Source organism: Chenopodium album, chromosome 10 (genome assembly GCF_948465745.1).
Source record: "Chenopodium album chromosome 10, dcCheAlbu1.1, whole genome shotgun sequence".
Taxonomy (NCBI): Eukaryota; Viridiplantae; Streptophyta; class Magnoliopsida; order Caryophyllales; family Amaranthaceae; genus Chenopodium; species Chenopodium album.
Window position 1 is genome coordinate 9858347 of NC_137843.1, and position 21176 is coordinate 9879522.

The window sequence follows — 21176 nt, forward strand, 5'->3', positions numbered from 1 at the left end:
ACAGTACTCCGTAATAAATACTTCGTATAAGTTGAGGAGGCGAAGGGAATAAATCCTAATTCTAATCACTAATCTTCAAGCCAGGTAGTTACACCCCGAGAAGACGACCAGCACAAGCTCGGTCAAGCTCTCTATTCCAACTTAACCAAAACCTCTCTATTCCAGATCTCTGCGCATGTAATCAAAACTTAAAACCCTAACAATGGCGAAACTCCTCTGCATCTTCACTATTTTCTCTCTCCTCATCTCACTCTCAACCGCCTTCGATCCAGTCAAGCCGACCGATCGAAAGATCCTCGTCATTCTAGACGATGCATCTTACAAATCTTCTCACTCAATTTACTTCAATTCTCTGCAATCTCGTGGTTATAACCTAGATTTCAAGCTTTCAGATGACCGCAAAATCGCTCTTCAACGTTATGGTCATTACTTGTACGACGGCCTGATTCTCTTCTCTCCTTCCGCTGATAGTAAGTTTAGCTTTTCTCTAATTTCTCTCAATTTTGTTTGATTCAATAGTTTTCGCTGTAATTTCTATTGAACAGGTGGTGGTTGTATCGTGTGCATTGTAAAATTGGTTGATGAATTGGTTTTTTTGAGCTATGGAAGTTTGATTTATGTTATTGTTGTGGAAGGTATTGGAGAAGGATCGTTGAAGTTGAATGATGTGTTGGACTTTGTTGATTCTGGACATGATTTGATTGTTGCTGCTAATGCCAATGCATCTGATTTTATCCGTAATGTTGCCTCAGAGTGTGGTATTGATTTTGAGGATGTAAGTGTTTCTGCAGCTTAGGATAACTCGATTATTGTTCATTTTTCGAATTTATGCGTAAAATTGGATATCTTCAGTAATTGTTTGTGATGCATTGCGCATACTTCAAAGAGATTGGTTCTTTATCAAATTTGTTGATCTTCTTAAATAAATTTTGGTAAATTTATACATTTCTGTTCAATTTGTAATTAAGCGTAATTCACAAGTCTAAATTTCTGTTCAATTTGTAATTAAGCGTAATTCACAAGTCTAAATTTCTGTTCAATTTGGCAATTAAGCATTGGATATATTGAGAAATTGTTTTGAGGTTAGAGAAACATAAAGTCTTGATATATGTTTGGTAACTATGGTAAGCATGGCTCTGGTTTTACAGCTCATCTATAGTTGGAGTTTTGTTATACGGATTAGCTTGGATTTTCATGATTGGTTATTAATAATGGACTAAACTGATCATATTGTCCTGTTCGTTTTGGCTTTTAACATTTAATTGGCATAGGATACGGCAGCTGTTGTTGTAGATCACACCAGCTATTCAGTATCTGAAATTGAAGGTGATCATACACTAATTGCCAGTGATAATATCATCAAATCCGATGTGATTCTTGGGAAAGAGAAGATTGAGGTCAGTTTCCGATTCAATTTTCTTTTCTTGACGACTACATGTAGTTCATTGGTTATTCCATTATTCAGTTTCCAATTCAATTTTCTTTTCCTGATAACATATCTAAATGTTATTGTGTGTTATTTATTAGGCTCCTGTGCTATTTAGGGGGATTGCACACTCAGTAAATGCTGCTAGTAGTCTGGTAAGTGATTCTATCTTTTTGTTGTGGTTCACTGTTGAAGTTTAAGAGCTAAGATGTGATGTTTCATCATGTTTCTGACAAGTTTAACTCTTAAATCAGGCATTGAAGGTTCTCTCAGCTTCTCCTGCAGCATATTCTGCTAATCCAAACCACAAGCTTTCAAAACCTCCAGCTTTGACTGGGACTTCCATCTCCCTGGTTTCAGCTGTCCAGGTCTCACTTTCAATTTCTCTCCATGTTTGCATTGCATCTGAAAAAAATATGCTACAGTAGTAAATATGCTGTTTTGACCTCTTAGTCCTCTTTAAGAACTTATTTTATTGGTTGGATTGATGTAGATTTTCTCTGATAAATCATATTTCGTACTACTAGCCTGAGCCTTTTTTAATAATTTTTTTTATTATATAATCTCAAGCCCTTTAATCTGGGTTATGGACCAGAAACTACTGAAGTAGAAGGGTCATGAATATGCTTTATTGGTTATGGCATGCAATAGTGTTTAATTCTTGAAGAATACTGCATTACTCAATATCTGCAGCTCTGCTTTTTAACTATGTAACTTAGCCTTTGGTGATGCTTCTTTTATGATGCTCTTGTTAAGGTTAAAGTGTTAAACCATTCACTAGTGTGTACATTTGGTGGCCAATAATATATAATATCCTAGTTATCTTTCAATTAACTACAGGCTCAATTATCATTTGTGCAATTTAAATAATATACGCTCAACCTTCAATGTCATGAAGATATGGCATAAAATGCAAAAGTTTCATCAAATTACTTGTTAGCAATATAAAGGAGCTATACAATTATGCTTACATGTGAAATTAACTAAACCATACACTCAAATTACCATATTATATGCTACTGGAAGTAAAAAACACCATTCATAAAAATTACCCAATCAGATGCAAACGTTCTAATAAAAAAAAGGTGTTAACTGATAAAGAATGATGTAGATAATCATGCATTATTGCATCATGAATATGAGCCAAAAACAAAATCTAGTAGCTAAAAACCAAAAATAGTACTCCAAACATTAATCACTATTTTTAAAGGCAGTTGAAAAATGGGGTTTGGGAGAATCGAGCCAGCGATCTTCATTGAGGAAGAGTTTGTACCTTACCACTAAACCACAACTAACTGATTTTTAGCTTGAAAAAGTGTATATAGCCTATCTATATGGAGGCCCCAACCAAAACCAACTTATGGACCCTGTGAGGTTGCACAGCTCATTAACTGACCCTAGATATCTATATGTTATGCATATCAGTTTATTACTAGTAGGTGCATTATGCATTCATGTGATTGTTCCACTATTTGTTTTGTGCATAATGTGTCCAGTGATTTTAGTTGTTTTTACTGTAATTCATTTCCTGACATCTTCCGCAGTTAATATATATTGCAGTCAGCGACATTTACACGTTGTTGTCTTGTTGATGCAAACTTGCAGGCTAGAAACAATGCTCGAGTTCTGATTTCTGGCTCTTTGGATATGTTTAGTGACCGGTATGTGGTTTCTGCATTGAGGATCTTCTATATATATAATCCCTTGTGTGTATTATTATTATCATTTTATTATTTTTATTTTTGGGTGATACAGGTTTCTCAAGTCAAGTGTCCAAAAAGCTGGGACCTCATTTAAGTAAGTCCTGCTCAAATACTTGTTGCTTGGCGCCTTGACTGCTTGTTGAGTCCATATTTTTCTTTAAGTCACCGTCTTTGTTGAGGCGTTAATGATTAAACAGGAAATTGAAAGAATGTCCACTATATATTAGCCAGAATACATTGTTATCTTTTCCTTTACAGACGGTTCCTTATGACTATTCATGTTAGCCGACCCCAAATCGTTTTAGGACTAAGGTTTATTGTTGTTGACTTATTGTTGTCCAATATATATTAGCCCCTGCTTGTAATTGTTGAAGGCTTACTGGGATATGTGTAGTGGGCGCTAATGGGGCAGTGGTTGTAGGCTTGTAGCATTGATGATATAAGACCATCTTCAATTGTCAGACTCAGTTTTGAGTATTGAAATACAAAATAAGTTATTTTTTACCTCCAATGGTAATACCTAACTCACTTCTCAATTTAGCAACTCATGTTTAGTCTAATTTCCCAATGGTGAGACTTTCTAAAGTATACTAATGTCACTTTCAATTTATGGCCCACCAAATCATATTATAAGATTTTTTTAGGAAAAAAAAAAAATTAAAACTTAAATAAATTACAAAACATGTTATAATATTGATAAGGGCTCACACTTTTTGTCAAATGAGACTCAAAGTTGAGTATCTAAACTTAGCAACTTTCTTTTGGAGTTGCTAAGTTTAGATACCAACTTATTGATATCCTTTGCAAAAAATACTCTCTCTCTCCTAAAGAAACTCCCTCTAGTCTCACCATTGGAGATGGTCTAAGCAGTAAAAAAGAAGAGGAAAATGTTCGATTTTTTATGTTGAGAAATCTTAGAGTAAAGTGCTTGTGTATGTGCATGAGATCAAGAAATACTCGTACATTAGTGTTGGTAACTTGCTAGTGGCAGACAAACAAAACAGTAAAATTCTTTCTGCAATATTTCCTCTCTCTTTTCTTCTGGTGTTTTTTTTTTTTGAGTTTAGCTGTCACAAGAAGTGTCAATTGGAGACGTCAGTTCTCTTTCTTTGTATAATATGCAATAATCTTATCAAAAGAGGGAATGGAAATGCAAGTTTGGCGCTCTCCTGTTCTTAATCTTTGTTTTATGAAGGTCTTGTCATACCATTTTGGTATGTTAGGATAATTTTTTTTTTTGCCGTAATAGGTTACTACTTGCATGCTACATTATTTTCGTTCGGTATGCATCATGGGGGTCAGAATTCACAGGCATCTTTATTTTCTACTCCAGTGGTTCTGTAATCTGTACACTGGATGGATAATATCCCCTCCCTGTGGTTGCAATGATCCTCACAATCATCATGATAGTTGCCATTCAAGATGTGGCTAGAATTAGAGCATGTTAGGTGCACATGAACCTTTATTTACATGGTCTTGGTCGTGTAAATGTAAAAATGCATCCTGTTTCTAGCTTGTAATCTAGATAAAATCTAAATACATTTTATGTGTCAAGGAGGTGTAAGATTTGGTTTCTATGCTACAGGTATGAAAAATCTGGTAATGAGCAGTTTTTAACAGAGTTAAGCAAATGGATATTCCATGAGAGGGGTCATCTAAAGGTAGGCCACATGCATTTACTCTGTCACGACTCACGACTCATGAAGTGATTATTTGCTTATATGTTATTGTCTTTTTACTTGTAATAATATTGGCTCTTTATTTAGGCTGTCAATGTTAAACATCATAAACTTGGGGAAGCAAATGAACCTTCCATCTATCGCATCAAGGATGACCTGGTAATGCTTAATTTTTTAGTTATTACACCTGAACTGGTTTGGAGGGAACCAACGGGCTCTCATAGAGTTGACTTTATTTCAGGAATACTCTGTTGAGATATACGAGTGGTCTGGATCAAGCTGGGAGCCCTATGTGGCTGATGATGTGCAATTGCAGTTCTACCTGATGAGCCCCTATGTGTTAAAGACCCTATCAAAAGATAAGACGGTAATCTCATGGATTATCCGTAGCTTTGTTGGACTTTAAATTGGCTTTATTTGGTTGGTTTTATCGTATATTCAATTATTGGTATTTTTGGTCAGCAGGGATTATATCACACATCATTCAAAGTTCCAGATGTTTATGGGGTTTTCCAGTTCAAGATTGAGTATCAGAGACTTGGTTATACAAGCTTGTCTCTTGCGAAACAGGTGATCATCTTTTACTGATCCATATTAGCTTTATATTTAATATGCCCTTTCTTAGTTTCTTATAATGGGGAGGAGCATTATCTAAGCTTTTTACTAGTTAGAGTTGCTTTAAATTTTTCATTGTTATGATAGTGGCTTGGACTAATGCCTTGAGATGTGTATGTTTATGGAAATTTTAGCATCAGATGATTCCATTGGCTGTATGGCATTTTTATATTATTTTAATAAATTTATAGCCCATTAGCTTTGTGGTGAATTATTAGTGGTATAACTTAGCTGCAATAAAATAAAGTACTACTCGTATCTATGAACAGAAAAGAATGTCTTTAATTATCATTGTTCTCGTCTGTTCAGTCATCCTCCTGCTGCATTATAGTGGGGTTGTTGTTAGTGCTGCATGCCTGCATTTACTGAAAGCAAATCAAATATTGTTAACTGCAGATTCCAGTACGTCCATACAATCATGACGAATATGAAAGATTTTTACCAGTGGCTTTTCCTTACTATGGGGCTTCATTCTCGACGGTATCCTCAAAATTTCTTACATGTTACATCTACATAAACTAGATGGCAATACTTAGAAGTAAAACTGATTGCCTGTTTTGAATGGTTGCAGATGGCTGCCTTCTTTATCTTCAGTATTCTTTACCTGTACCACAAGTAGAACCCATCTTCAGGCTGTCACTGTGGGTATGCCCTTATTTGAGACTACAGTCTTTGCTGCGAGGATCAATTCATGATTTTGTTACTTTCAATATCTGAAGCTTTGCGACATTCAAAATTACTATGATGTTTTGACGATTTAAGAAGCCGTTGGTGACCTATTTCCGTTGTAGGTCCAGATAGCCATTATAGCTAGCCGAGGTAATTAGTAATAGCTAATCGAAAATAGTTTGAAGATACCTGAAAGAGGCTGATGTAAGAGCATTTGAGTTAATCTGAGTTAAATTTATTACAGATGCATTTGTAATTTAAGTGCACTTGGGGTCCTTGCAGCCTGAAATTGATATATGAGGTACGCTCCTGATGAGATGGCATCCCTGCTTTTGGGATACTTATAATCTCTTCTCCAATGGTTTTAAATCCTAATTTTCTTACATAGAATTGTGATTTTATATCTGAGTTATAATGGAAAGATTTAACATTATTAAAGTGGAAGAATTGTAAAAGTTCAAGGAAAAAAAAAAGGCTAAAGTTAATCTATGGAAAAAAATAAAAGAATGTAAAGGCTTTTTTTTTTACCTCAATTTTTACCACTTGAAAAAAAAAAGAACTTTTTTTTTATTTTTTTTACCACCTAATAAAAATAAATCGTATTTTCCCACCCACTAAAAAAAATTAAATTTAAATAAATTTTTTTTTTTTTAAAAAAATAAATAAATTCAACATTTTATCACCTATTGAGCAAATTACGAAAAAAGAAAATGTTGGGAGATGTGTGGAAAAAAGGCAATGAGTCCAATCAATGATTTTATGGACCTATATTGTTTAAAGAATGATAGAATAAAGAGTTAAATGTTTTAATGGGTGAGAAAATACAATTTATATTTATTTGGGTAATAAAAACATTTTTTTTTTTGTAAGGTGGTAAACATAAAAAAAGGCTTCTTTTTTTTTTTTTTTTTCTTTTTTTTCTTACCTTTTAAAAAGTTCAATCAAACCCTTATAAATAGTGTGGCCCTACAAATGTTTGGATACTTATTTGTCCTCATTTATGTTTACTAATTTTTTTTTTTGAAACTCTTATGAATGGAGTTCGAACATTCAAAAAATATTTGTTTATATATATTTTTTTCCGAACTTCCTTGACATGACTAGATGTTACGCTCGTTAACCACCACCCTAGTTATAGTAAATATATTTACCATAATGCCATAAATGATACAGAGTACAGCTCATGAAACCACTTCAACACGAAATTATGAACTCTCATAATTTCTGGCCTTGTGGTATATTGCTTTCCTTGCTCAATTAATTGCAATCTTAAAACTTGTTTTTAAATTAGTGAGCAATTATCTCTTTCGCACCTACGGAACCTAATCACCAATTTGTGCAACTACATACTTCGTATATAATTGTATTTTTTATACTCTTCACATGTACAATTTAAAATATACTTGTATTCCGTAAATAGTCAATTTCAACTTCAATAATTTAAAATATCCTGTTAAAAAAAAAAAAAAATACTTGTATATATTCAATTTCAACTTCAATAATTTAAAATATACTTGTATATAATCAACTTTATTGTATGTAAGGTTCACATGTACAAATTATATTTTTTATATTCAATTTCAACTTTAATTTCGTAGAATCTCAAGAATAATAATGAGTAACTGTAGTATTACTCTATGTCTAGGAAATTAGTTCTAGACATGTTCTGTTCTTGCTTCTAATTCCACATTTCCACGTCCAGATCATCCATTACTCCTCCCCTTTGAATATAAGAATATTAACAAGTTGCTAATCACTATAAATATGGCAGCAACACACATCAATATCATTATCTTCTTCTCAACAATTTTTGACTTCATTTTTATCTCCTCAAGAAATCAAACTCAGATAAAAAAATGTCTACATTCTCTGCAGTTCTCACAAAGCAAAATACTGCAATTAACTCAAGTGAAAACAACATTTCTTCTACAAAACCTTTTAATTTCGAGAAGTATATGGAGGAGAAAGTGAAATCGGTGCACAAAGCATTGGATATGGCGGTGAAATTAAAGCACCCTGAAAAAATTTATAAGGCTATGAGATATTCACTCCTTGCAGGAGGGAAAAGGGTTCGCCCTGTTCTTTGCATTGCCGCCTGTGAGCTCGTAGGCGGCAATGAATCCACAGCGATGCCTGCTGCATGCGCTGTGGAGATGATTCACACAATGTCTTTGATTCATGATGATCTCCCCTGCATGGACAACGACGACCTTCGCAGGGGGAAACCCACCAACCACAAAGTGTTTGGTGAGGAAGTCGCTGTACTGGCAGGGGACTCGCTACTGTCCTTCGCCTTTGAGCACCTGGTTACTGCTACCCCGCTGGACCAGGTCTCCCCTCGGCAGGTTGTTCGTGCAGTCGGGGAACTGGCCAGGGTTATCGGGGCTGAAGGGCTCGTGGCGGGACAGGTGCTTGACATCGACTCTGAAGGTGCAGTCGATGTCAGCCTGGAGCAACTTGAGTTTATCCACATTCACAAGACTGCTAAACTCCTTGAGGGAGCAGTTGTTCTTGGAGCCATTGCCGGGGATGCAAGCGACGAGGAGGTAGAAAAATTAAGGAAGTTTGCCACAAGAATTGGATTGTTGTTTCAGGTTGTGGATGATATATTGGATGTAACTAAATCGTCTGAGGAATTGGGAAAAACAGCGGGAAAAGATTTGGTTGCAGATAAGATGACATTCCCTAAGTTGATGGGAATTGAGAAATCAAGGGAGTATGCTGAGAGGTTACTTAAGGAGGCTAAAGAACAGCTTGTTGGGTTTGATTTAGAGAAGGCGAAACCATTGATTGTTCTTGCTGATTATATTGCTTATAGGCAAAACTGAATGTCATGTGGTATATATACAAAGTGCAAGCAAGGAGCAATGTATTGCTACCAAGAAAAGTTGCCTTATATATGACAAATATATCTAGGAGTTCCTATTTAATTACTTCGTAAATAATAGTAAAAAAAATTATATACATTGGTGCGGGGTACACCTTGCACTTAATATTTTTTTGCTCATTTAATAATTTTTTGCTCATTTTAAAAATCTGAAAATGAGCAATCTAAAAATGAGCAAAAAATAATAAATAAATAAATTAACTGAGCAATAAAACTAACCCTAGGTGCAACTATAAAAGGTGTTGCGTACATAATATTGGAATAAAACAAAAAATTAAAAATTTGTTCCTTTTCATTTTTTATTTTCTAATATTTGGAAAACTAGAAACAATACTCTATAAATCAAAAAAAGTGATTTGCTCTTTAGTAGTTGTTAGTTTTTGAAATTGTGAAGATTATAATATGGCTGATTTTTAATATTTTTATATCTTATTTTGTTTAATTTTCAAAAACAAAAACCAAAAAAGGGAGAAGCGTAGTGTAGCTTAGTGATTTAAAATGGGCTATATTATACTATATAAGACATCATATTATTTAATTAATAATCGATCAATCAATCATCAATATATAAGACAAGCAAATTAATGTGGGGCTGACAAATGTCGTTTTATGATTCGTTTGTCTTATTATATGAAACGGAGGTAGTATCAACAACTGCTTAATATATTGATAGAACAATTTTTTTTTTGTTAATTTTCAATGTATAAATCATATTAATTTTTATCATACTCTGTGAGTAAATACAAAATACTTTGTATTTATCATGATCTTTTGAAATAAGGGTGTTGTTGAGCTGAGCTGGGACAAGCCTCTCTAAACTCGACTTGAGCTCAAAATTGGTTGAGTTTGAGATTTTTGGGCTCAGCTCGAGCTTGACACTAGCTCGGCTCGAGCTTAAATGAACTTATAATCCCAAGACATAAGTTTAACTCGACTCAATAAGCTTGACTCGACTCGAGCTCAAGCTCTGCTTGGGGCTTTATTATCAAATGTTCGGTCTAATTTTAATTTATCTGTTTTAATCATATTATTTAATCAATAATCGAGTCAAAGATAGCATAATCTTAGCTTGTTAAGACTCAGAGTCGAATTCAAATTCGAGTCAAGTCCTCTTGAGTTGAGCTTTGTCCAAGTTTTGACCACGCCAAACATCGAGTAGTTCTCGGCTCACTAGCACCCCTATCCCAAAAGATGTAATACCTCATGAGAAATCTCAACACGTGTACATGCAAGCAACCGTTGGAACCCTAATAAATTCTCGTACATTGGCACACAAACTACACAAAAGTACAAAACACAGTATAGCCAAGAAAACGTGTTTATATAATTGTCTAGACCATTCATTTAGTCTAATTTATACGCTTGTCATTTTAAGCGTTATGTTTTAGTTGGTTACATTTGATTTATATGGAGTAATCTTGATTAATATACTCCCTCTATCCCTAAATTACATTCCTAGTTCTCTCTATTATGTAAGAAATAAATGCTAAAATTAGGAATGTAATTTAGGGAGGAAGGGAGTAATTTATTTATTTATTTTTATTTTTTTTAAACACATTTCCCCTCATATATAGATACCCACTTTCAATGCAACTATTCCCATTTACTAAAATAATTATCTACTCCTAATGCAACTATTCCTATTTACAAAAATATTTACCTATTTTTAACGCAAATATTATTTTTTCCAATGTTGAACACCTTAATACTTGATATATGTAAAATCTTATCATTGTTTTTCACTATCTTATTTTCTTAAGTAAAATTTGTAAATTGCAGCCATTTTAGCAGCCCAAAAATTATTATAAATTGTAAATTGCAACCTATTTCAATTTTTTCATCAGTTTACGTATCGAAAAATGTTCTCTTAAGGTTTTAGAGGCCATTTTAGCCCTTAAGGATCCGAATTGAGCTCGGAATTGACAACAACAAAAAAAATAACGTAAGTGTCTCATTTTGCGTAATAAAAATGTATCGATTTGTGGGCAACTATTTTTTCCTGTAAAAACGAGACACTTACGTTAATTTTTTGCCAATTTCGAGCTCAATTTGGTCCCTTAAATCCTAAAATGGTCGTTAAAACCTTAACTGAACATTTTTCGACACATAAACCGATGAAATAATTGAATTGAGTTGTAATTTACAATTTATAGCAATTTTTGGGCTGCAATTTGTAATTTTTTTTTTTTTTTTTTTGTAAATGGTTGTAATTTACAAAAAAAAAATTTCCTTAATAATCACTTAAAATAATTAAATGTAACCTTATTTTAGAAACGAAGGGAATATACTATGCATCTCAAAGAAGTAAATTAAAAAAAAAAAAAATTGATGCCACATAAGATAAGGCAAAATAGTGGGTAAATGATGCACACAATCCTATGCAGTGCCAAATGCCAATGAACAAGTGCCATTAAGCTTGGAAAAATAAAGTATTTTGGGTGGTACAATTAATTTTTGGTACAATCCATTTCCCACTCTCAATCTATCTCCTCTTCTATTCAAACTATCATTTTTATTTTATTTATGGCAGCAAAATCAACTGCAAATATTGCTTTCCTCGTCAATTGATTACAAACTTTGAACTTGTTTTTTAAATTACAGAGCAACAATCTATTCCAATCTTAAAAATTCAAATCACCAGATTGTTCAACTTTTATTTATACATACCCACAAATTATTATTTATATTTTCATTTTCATTTTCAATTTCTTCTTAGTTTAGCAAACTCAAAATTCCAATAAAAATGAGTAGCAGTAGTACTACTCTAAGTCTGGGAAATTGGGTTCAAACATGTTCTCCTCACCATTCCAATTCCAGATCTAGATCTTCCATTTTTTCACCTTTGAAGAATCAATGTTATAATAATGGCACCAACACTTTATCATCATCTTCTTCTTTTAATCATTTTTCAACCCCATTTTCTCTCTCCTCAAGAAAAACCTCAAAAATGTCTTCAATCTCAGCAGTCATGACAAAACAAGAAACTGCGATTGACCCGCCAGAAAACAAGATTTCATCATCAACCCCTTTTAATTTCGAGGCATATATGGTGAAGAAGGCGAAATCGGTCCACAAAGCATTGGATATGGCGGTGACATTAAAGCACCCAGAAAAAATTCATGAGGCCATGAGATATTCCCTCCTTGCAGGAGGAAAAAGGGTTCGCCCTGTTCTTTGCATCGCCGCCTGCGAACTCGTAGGCGGCGATGAATCAACTGCGATGCCTGCAGCATGCGCTGTGGAAATGATTCATACGATGTCCTTGATTCATGATGATCTCCCCTGCATGGACAACGACGACCTTCGCAGGGGTAAACCCACTAATCACAAAGTATTTGGTGAGGATGTTGCTGTCTTAGCAGGCGACTCGCTCTTGTCTTTTGCATTCGAACATATTGCTACCTCAACCCCATTGGACAAGGTCCCTGCTCGACAGGTTGTTCGAGCTGTTGGGGAACTGGCTCGAGTTATCGGGGCTGAAGGGCTTGTAGCAGGACAAGTGGTTGACATTGACTCTGAAGGTGCAACCGATGTTGGGTTGGATCAACTTGAGTTTATACACATTCATAAGACCGCTAAGCTCCTCGAGGGGGCGGTTGTTTTAGGTGCCATTGTTGGGGGTGGGAGTGACGAGGATGTGGAGAAATTGAGGAAGTTTGCGAGGGGAATTGGGTTGTTATTTCAGGTTGTTGATGATATATTGGATGTAACGAAATCGTCTGAGGAATTGGGGAAGACAGCAGGGAAAGATTTGGTGGCAGATAAGGTGACATTTCCCAAGTTGATGGGAATTGAGAAATCTAGGGAGTATGCTGAGAGGTTGATCAAAGAGGCTAAAGAACAGCTTGTTGGATTCGATCAAGAAAAGGCGAAACCATTGATTGCGCTTGCTGATTATATTGCTTACAGGCAAAATTGATTGTCATTGTTTGAATAGATTGTACAACATTATCAATTGCCGTCATTTATAATCGCGGCATAGTAGATTTAATTATTTAGTGAGGGATATGTTAATCCTCCGGCGACATGATTTAGATTCGCACTCGGAGACATAGTCTTCTAAGTTTCAATTTCTCTTAGGTCCGCTCTTAGGATACATTTGGTATGGAATTAGCTCAATGTATAATAATTTTGAGCTACCTAAATGTTTTTAGTATGCTGTCTTTTTTTGGCTAATATGACAGGTCTTCTTTACTTCTGCAGTCCTGGTTCCTGGTTTTACCTGTTAGCACTTTAGTGCACTCTTTGAGAGGAATGTTGTTATGTTTTTCCAATTCCAATAGTTTCGTTATCGAATTGCTTTGTAAATACCTTGACAATATCGATACAGATTGACTCATTTAAACTCAAACCAATGACTTGCTAAACTATGTCTGCTAATCACTGGACTAATTATTGTTCTGGTTGTGCAAAATTTCTGTATACTTGAATAGTACACTGCATTAAGTTCCATTTTTTTTGATAGGATTGTTACAAATCTCCCTTCTCTAAACACATAATCCATGCTCATATAAACCCAAAGGTCGACAATTGAATTATTGCAAGGTAATAAAACAAACAGAAAACATTTCAGCTGATACCAGAATTCAAGAAATAGTTACAAAAATAAGGTAAAATCCCCCCAAATAAAAAGAAAAAAACGCCGTTGCCGGGGATCGAACCCGGGTCACCCGCGTGACAGGCGGGAATACTTACCACTATACTACAACGACCTAGTTGTTAATATTACAGATATTACAGATTAAAATTCTGAAATTATAATACAAAGAATAAGTTTATACTACTGGTCAATTTTAACAAAAACAGGCATCTTCTCCGATTGTTCGTGGAAACCAAGAAAAACAGCAGCCTAAAACAACCACACCTCTCAGTCAACCACTTACTGAAATATCTTCTAATTATTGCCATTATTTTTCCTAATTATTTAATTAATTATATAATTTACACATTCACACTTACATCATATCCAGAAAAATCACAGTATAATCACCTACTTTGAATATTCAACCTTTGAAGAATCTCTCCTCAAAATTCAACCTTCTAATTTCCTTCATTTCTCCTTATATTCCAGTTTTTCAGTTATTTTCCACTTACATTTGGGGATCTAACCCCCCCAAATTTTACTAAATTTAGCCAAAAATTCAGATTTATATCCCAATTTTGAAAAACCCTTCCAGTGCTAAATTTTTTTGGGTATAAAATAAAGCTGAAATCTTGGGACCCTGTAAATAATTTTTTATAAGAGTTCATAATTTATGGGTTCTGTATTTAGTAAAAAGTCAGAAACTCCAACAACCCCATCAACAAGCAATGGCAACAGCAATGGCAGTAGTGGATCCAATTCAATAACAAGCAGTGATTTAAGCTTTTATTTAGCAGCTTGTAAACAAGACCCAGATGTTAAACTCTTTGATTCAAAGCTCCAGCAACATGCTACTTCTGTTATCAACACTTTGTCAACAACTGTTGACAATTCTGGGAATGGGTTTCAGCAACAGCAGCAACAGGTCGGTTCTCTTTCCTTTGACTCAATTACACAAGTCACTGGAAGTTTAATGGATATGAATCATGAAGTTGTTAAAGTTATTCTTGATTGTAAAGAGGATGTTTGGAAGAATAAAGAATTGCTGTCATTAGTTGAGGATTATTTTGAGTATAGTGTTCAGACATTGGATTTTTTTGCTAAACTTGATCAATGCTTGAAACGAGCTCGGGACCGCCATTTAATTGTTCAGGTTGCGCTGAGGCGGTTTGAGGAGGAGATGAGGGGTGATCAGGGTGGCAGTGAGATTTCTGATAAGTTTTCGAGTACGTTGCGGGAGTTGAGGAGTTTTAAGGAGGCTGGGGATCCGTTTGGGCAGGAGTTTTTCGGTATTCTTCAGTCTGTTTATACTCAGCAGGTTCAGATGTTGAGGAGATTACAGATTAGGAAACGAAAACTCGATAAGAAGTTGAAGTCAGTTAAGGTTTATAGGAAGGTTTCCAACATTATATTTGGTGCTGCTTTTGTCGCTGTTGTGATTTGTTCTGTTGTTGCTGCTGCTGTTGCTGCTCCTCCTGTGGCATCGGCCTTGGCAGCAGCTGTTTCTGCCCCGATTGGAGGGGTGGGGAAATGGTTCAATTCGCTGTGGAAGAAGTATGAGAGAGAGTTGAAGGGTGAAAGGGATTTGGTCTTTGAGTTGCAGCTTGGGACTTATTTAACTGTTAAGGACTTGGATAACATTCGAGTTTTGGTTGAGAAGTTGGAGATTGTGATTGATTCGTTGTTGTCCAATGCGGACTTTGCCTTAAGGGACGCAGACACATTGCCAATGGTGATGGACGATATTAGAAACAAGTTGAATGTGTTTATGGAAGGAATTGATAGTATAACAGCACATTCGGATAAATACAGTAAAGAAATCAGACTGGCCAGGACTGTGATCTTGCACAGGATTATGAAATATCCTAGTGCACCCAGCTGACTAGTTCAATCTGCCTTCTCAAGAACATTGTTTTTATGGAAATTTCGCCTGCCTACCTATTGCAGGTGTCAAGGACTTGAATTCAGGTTCTATTAAATAAACTTGATGAGGAGGGGCAGTAATTAGTGCTAAAAAGTGACTGGCATGCGAATGAGATTACTTTGCAGCAATATGATATATTACTCAAGAACGTATCGACTTGGCTGCCACTCTGCCAGCTTAGTCGTTTTGATAAATACTCAATTTGGGAAAAGATGCTGGATGAGGGGTCATGCCAGTGGACTGGTAGCAACAGGTTAGTGAAACACCCAAGAAGGAGCCATGTCATCTTGATTCTTGTTATGCTTATGGTTGTGTTACTATTTTATCCAATATCCATCCTTGTGATCATGTATTTGTAGCATTCTTAGAGTATAGTCATCCTCACTCCAGTGTTATGACCAATATTTTCGACTGGAATTGAGTGGTTGAAGTAAACATATATGTACATATGCGAAATGCTTACTTGTATCTCTGGAAAATTCAGTGTCTCTGCAAAACTTCATTTATAATGTAAATCTATATACAATGAGAATTTTTGGATGCTCATGAGATTAATTGTTCCCATTATTGTCCATGGTGTTGTGTACAGGACAGGGATTATTTTATTTGATATTTATAGTTTCCCTTGCTATCTCATGCATTTGGTTAATAGTTGGAGATTTCAAGGACAATTTTCCATCTTATAATTTAGCTCAGACAATTACATAGCTAGCTTTCACTGAATGTAAGACAAAATCGGCATCCTAATACATTGCAGCGCCTGTAGCTGCACTAACCTATGTGGTTTTGTCTCCTCATCAATGTAGTATTTCTAGATACAATGGCTTACAATGCCAGAGGGAGCTTTTTCTATTAAAACCCCTTCCTCATCTATTACAATTATGCTGTTCAGATTTGGTGCTATAGATTGTTTATATATCTGCACCGATTCTGGTGCTCATTATATCCAGTTGATCCTGATCATATCTCTTCTACATCTACTGAGCAATTACTCTGATGCTGTGTACCTTCTCTTTTCTCATCACCCATAGACCTCTTTGCCCTCTAATGTATTTTTCCATGTCAAAATTTGCATACTCATTCAGTAAGAAAATCATCTGGATACCCCATGCCCTCTTTGCTCCTCACTGTACTTCGCCATGACAATACTTGCATATTCACCTTGGAAGAAAATCTTCTGAACAGACTTGTGCTAGTAGGGCTTGCTGCTAGGTCATGTTCCAGTGGCTTAGTATATCTGTACTGTTGTGACAGAGTGCAAGCTTGGTTTATCGTCGTCTTAAAATCCCACATTTTTTTGCCCCTCAACCCACATGAGCATCAATTGCGATGATGCACCTGTCTACTTATTAACTTGTACTATGATTATTTTATTTTTTGAACGCACTCTAGGAACATTGATTGAAAGTTTCAATTGTGGGTGAAAAGAGTGCATAACTGCAAACTACAGCTAACAGGGTGAGTAAAACTGCAAGTTCCTGCATTCCTTGCTGCCCAGCACACTAAATTATGCGCCACAAATAGATCTTGATGCTCAAAGGCACGCTCAAGATGAATTCAAAAAAGCATCCAGAGACTTTCTTGAGCTGGAAAAGCATGCATATTGTAGTTTACACTCAATTTATTGTGAACTTGGCCTGCCACTCCACTTCATCCCAACCATTAACCCTCATCTTTGGTGAAGTGCTATGTCACTAAGTTCTCATATAATTAAAAATGATGGAACTACTGAAGTCTCCTTTTGCTGAGTTGGGTCATGGTTGACCCAGTTTTCAGACCACACTCTGTGAGTTCAGTACCATACGCTAACACACATCAGTGATAAGTCTGATTGTCTCTCTGCAGTCCGAAGCTTGCAAAAATAGAGGAATTGTTCATGTTTAGCAGTATTGTAGTGATGACTTAAGCTGTCCAACAAGCTGGAAAATACTTCTGAAGTATATTTACAGGTGAACTTTCTGTGATAATTAGTTGCAAACACTACTTTGATTGTAGATTCATAGCGTTCAGTAGAACACTAGAAGGTCTTGAAGTCCCAATCTACCTCCCAAACTCACAGCAACCTTACATACTTTCTTCCTACTTGTTAATGCCAAAGGAATAGGAAAAAGAAAAGGAAAAGTGAACCATGGCAAAAAAAAAAAAAAAAAAAAAAAAAAGGGTAGTTTCAGCCTAAAATATTACTTGTTTAAATAAATCTATAAATCTCGGCCCACCAATTGATCTTAAAAGTCCATGAAAACTTATTCATGCATACTGCTAAAATTAGCTTTAATTGCTCGAAATCCAAGAACTACGCTTGAAAAAAGTTAATTAGGATGAAACTATCCAACGGATGGCTTGAGCAACTAAAATGGTAAGCTAATTAACAAATTAGCTTGTTATGCCAAATAAGTTTTTAAGCTAATCTCTTCTGTAGCTAATTTGTGCTCCAATGGTTAGTTACTAGCTTGTGATTTAATTGAGCATTAATTTGTTAATTAGCTTTTTACAATTACTTTTATTAATGTATCAACCTATCTTTTTGGCAAGATTTTTGTCAAGCAAATTAGCTTGGTCAAGCAAATTCAACTTGAATTTGCTTGACCAAGCTAATTTTATTTTTTAGATTCAATGATCAAGGTAAGAGCATCTCCAATGGTAAGCTAATTGTTAAATTAGCTTGTCATGCTACATATGATTTTTAGCTAATTCTCTTTGTAGCTATTTTGTACCCCAATGGTTAACTACTGGCTTGTTAATTTAATAAACTTGACTTTCTCAATTAGCTTTATAAATTTAATTATTTTAATATATTACTCTCCAAAGTTTTTGGAAACTTTTTTCTCAAGCAAATTGTAATTTTTAGCTCCAATGGTCAAATTAATAGGTAGAAACTTTTGAAAATTACAAGCAAGTCCCTAGTTATAACCATTGGAGTTGCTCTTAGTTAGGAGCTTAGGATATTTTATAAATTGCAAGTAAGTCCCTACCTATAACCATTGAAGTTGCTCTTTTACTAGCTCAAACCAATTTAGAAAAGCGAATGATAATCCATATTAAATGGGTAAAACATGTGACGTACGCAGATTGAGTTTAGGTGAATTTTTATTGTTTGTCACTCAATTGTCTAGTTCGGGTTATTTTTTGTCATTTGTCACTCGATTGCATCACTACAATAAATTACACATTTTTTTTTCTTCACAAATCTTCATATGGGTTAATATTGCGTATATTTTATGAAGAAAAACACAAATTCAAGAATGACACTGCTTTACCATCAACATTCAAATGTCACTTTACTTACATTCAAATTACTACTTCACACTATTTATAATCACTTACCAAACAAGTCGATAATACTTAAACTCAAAATTATTTTATCCAAACAAAACTTATACCAAGTATTTAAAACAAGATGAAAATTACATGACCTAGCGCATATTATTTTGAGCTTTTAGATAGAACAGAACAAGCATTAGCACAGTAGAGTAGATTTTAGCAGAGCAGGACAACTCTAAAGAGCAAAGCCCTACTTGGCTACACATATAATACAACTCCCTATTTTGGCCATTATTTTAAATATTTAATAATCATTTTATGCTTAAATTGACAGTTATTCCAAATCTATAACTAATATCAAAGTAGCAACCGCTTACATCATCCTTTCCTAAAACTAGACACATGTCAGATCGTCATTAAAAATTTTCCCTTCAAAACTATAAATGATGTCATCATAATTTTTTTTATTTGATTTAATTAAAGTTCTGATAAGCTATTTTATTATTAATATCAATTTTTGAAAATAGTCTATCCATCTAATAACAATAATTTAATTTTTCTTCCTCGTGTAGCCCTTTTATTATTCAATTTTTATATGAACTCTAAATTTTATTTTTAATATTTGATGCATTATTTTTTTTTTATTTTTTTTTTATTTTTTTTTTTAATTTTGGTATGAAAAAATAAACAAATATTTTAAAAATTTATTTATTTCAATCGTACATCGCACGAGACTAATCTAGTAAGCTATAATATGAAGTTTCCCTTTACGACTCGTGTCTCCCATTCCTTAACTCACTAGTCAAGAATTTTCTTGTTTTTAATTTTCCGTCCAACAACAAAATCAAAAAGCGTCTGACTGTTCACACACTCTCTTCACTTCGTCACTTTCCCATTCCTTAACCCACTAATTCCGCCTCTGTTTGTTTCAAAAGCTTCCCATACATGCTTTCTTTATATACTTCCATAAACGCTTAAATTACCCTTTCCAAATTCCCCAAATTCAATCTCCCAACCCCAGAAATTCTCATTTTAGGGTTCTTCCTCAATTTTCAATTTCCTAGAATGGGTGCTAAATCCAGTAAAGGTCCCAACAATCCAAACCCACCTACAATCGACGAAAATACAAATACCCAGATGAACAATTTCAATAACACTGGTGAATTAAGCTCGTATTTACAGGCTTGTCAATTAGACCCAGATGTTCAAGTCTTCGATTCTCACCTCCATGAACGAACTACTAACATCATCAATTCACTTACTAAAAATAGCAATGATTCAGCTGAAGAAGATGGTGGATTTGAGGTTCATTCTGTATCTCTTGATTCTCTTCGACAAGTTGCTGGTTGTTTAATTGATATGAATCAAGAAGTTGTTAGGGTTATCTTAGAGTGTAAGAAAGATATTTGGAACAATCAGGAATTGTTTGGTTTAGTTCAAGATTATTTTGAGTATAGTGTTCAAACCCTTGATTTTTTTACTGCTCTGGATAAATGTCTTAAAAGGGTTCGTGACCGTCAGTTGATAATTCAAGTTGCATTGCTTCAATTAGAGGAGAACAATGGTGATGAAAATAGGGATTATGGTAAAATTTTGCAGGAATTGAGGAATTTTAAGGAGGCTGGTGATCCTTTTACTGCTGAATTTTTCAGTATGTTTCAATCTGTTTATAAACAGCAGGTTGTAATGTTTGAGAAATTGCAGCTTCGAAAACATAAGCTTGATAAGAAATTGAAATCGTTGAAGGTTTATAGGAAGGTGTCTAACATTATATTTGCGGCCTCTTTTATTTCTGTGATCATTTGTTCTGTTGTTGCTGCTGCCATTTCGGCCCCTCCGTTGGTTTCGGCTCTGGCTGCTGCTGCTTCTGCTCCGATGGGAGGGATTGGAAGGTGGATGAATTCGTTGTGGAAGAAGTATGAGAATGAATTGAAGAATCAGAGGGAATTGATTAATTCAATGCAAGTTGGGACTTATATTGCAATTAAGGACTTGGATAGTATACGGATTTTGGTTGATAAGTTAATGGTTCAGGTTGAATCAATGTTGGCACATACTGAAATCGCGCTAACTCAAGAGGGGGCTGTTTCCGTGGTGATAGAGGAGATTAAGAAGAAGCAGGCCGAGTTTTTGAAGGCAATTGATGAGCTTGGGGAGCATGGAAATAAGTATAGTCGAGATATAAGAAGAGCTAGGACAGTGATCCTGCAGAGGATTATCAAGCATCCTAATGAAGATTGAATCTGTTAGGAAGATATGATAGAATATTTGCAATATCTTATAGTTAGGCAAGATATAATTTCTAGCTATATTTATGTTATTATCTTTTGCTAGGATTTAGTTTCCTAGTTTAAGTTGATCTTCCTTGGAGTCCAAGGGAGACTGGTATAAATATTGGCCTTGATGAATGAGAAAGGTAAGCTATTGAAT

At 34.8% G+C, this 21176-nt stretch overlaps 5 protein-coding genes and 1 non-coding gene across 6 annotated transcripts; 5 read left to right on the plus strand and 1 right to left on the minus strand.

Annotated features, from left to right (window-relative positions):
- Positions 1-68: 68 nt before the first annotated feature.
- On the plus strand, positions 69-6358 carry LOC145563483 (dolichyl-diphosphooligosaccharide--protein glycosyltransferase 48 kDa subunit-like). The gene is made up of 13 exons (XM_081623929.1): positions 69-470; positions 636-775; positions 1272-1397; positions 1528-1581; positions 1681-1794; positions 3032-3087; positions 3182-3223; positions 4715-4790; positions 4896-4967; positions 5050-5175; positions 5274-5378; positions 5820-5903; positions 5995-6358. Exons 1-13 carry the CDS (start codon positions 203-205, stop codon positions 6040-6042), a joined length of 1311 nt encoding a protein of 436 aa, XP_081480055.1. The 5' UTR covers positions 69-202; the 3' UTR covers positions 6043-6358.
- A 1590-nt stretch (positions 6359-7948) lies between these two features.
- On the plus strand, positions 7949-9180 carry LOC145563484 (heterodimeric geranylgeranyl pyrophosphate synthase large subunit 1, chloroplastic-like). The gene has a single exon (XM_081623930.1). The coding sequence runs from the start codon at positions 7949-7951 to the stop codon at positions 8918-8920; it is 972 nt and encodes a 323-aa protein (XP_081480056.1). The 3' UTR covers positions 8921-9180.
- Positions 9181-11369: 2189 nt separating this feature from the next.
- LOC145562191 (geranylgeranyl pyrophosphate synthase, chloroplastic-like) lies at positions 11370-13314 on the plus strand. Its single transcript, XM_081622387.1, has one exon. It carries the CDS (start codon positions 11723-11725, stop codon positions 12896-12898), a length of 1176 nt encoding a protein of 391 aa, XP_081478513.1. The 5' UTR covers positions 11370-11722; the 3' UTR covers positions 12899-13314.
- A 305-nt stretch (positions 13315-13619) lies between these two features.
- TRNAD-GUC (transfer RNA aspartic acid (anticodon GUC)) lies at positions 13620-13691 on the minus strand. The gene has a single exon. It is a non-coding gene; the product is annotated as a tRNA-Asp (tRNA).
- Positions 13692-13812: 121 nt separating this feature from the next.
- LOC145563485 (UPF0496 protein At4g34320-like) lies at positions 13813-16036 on the plus strand. The gene has a single exon (XM_081623931.1). The coding sequence runs from the start codon at positions 14235-14237 to the stop codon at positions 15441-15443; it is 1209 nt and encodes a 402-aa protein (XP_081480057.1). The 5' UTR covers positions 13813-14234; the 3' UTR covers positions 15444-16036.
- Positions 16037-19596: 3560 nt separating this feature from the next.
- LOC145563486 (UPF0496 protein 1-like) lies at positions 19597-20987 on the plus strand. Its single transcript, XM_081623932.1, has one exon. It carries the CDS (start codon positions 19812-19814, stop codon positions 20985-20987), a length of 1176 nt encoding a protein of 391 aa, XP_081480058.1. The 5' UTR covers positions 19597-19811.
- The last annotated feature ends 189 nt before the right edge of the window (positions 20988-21176 follow it).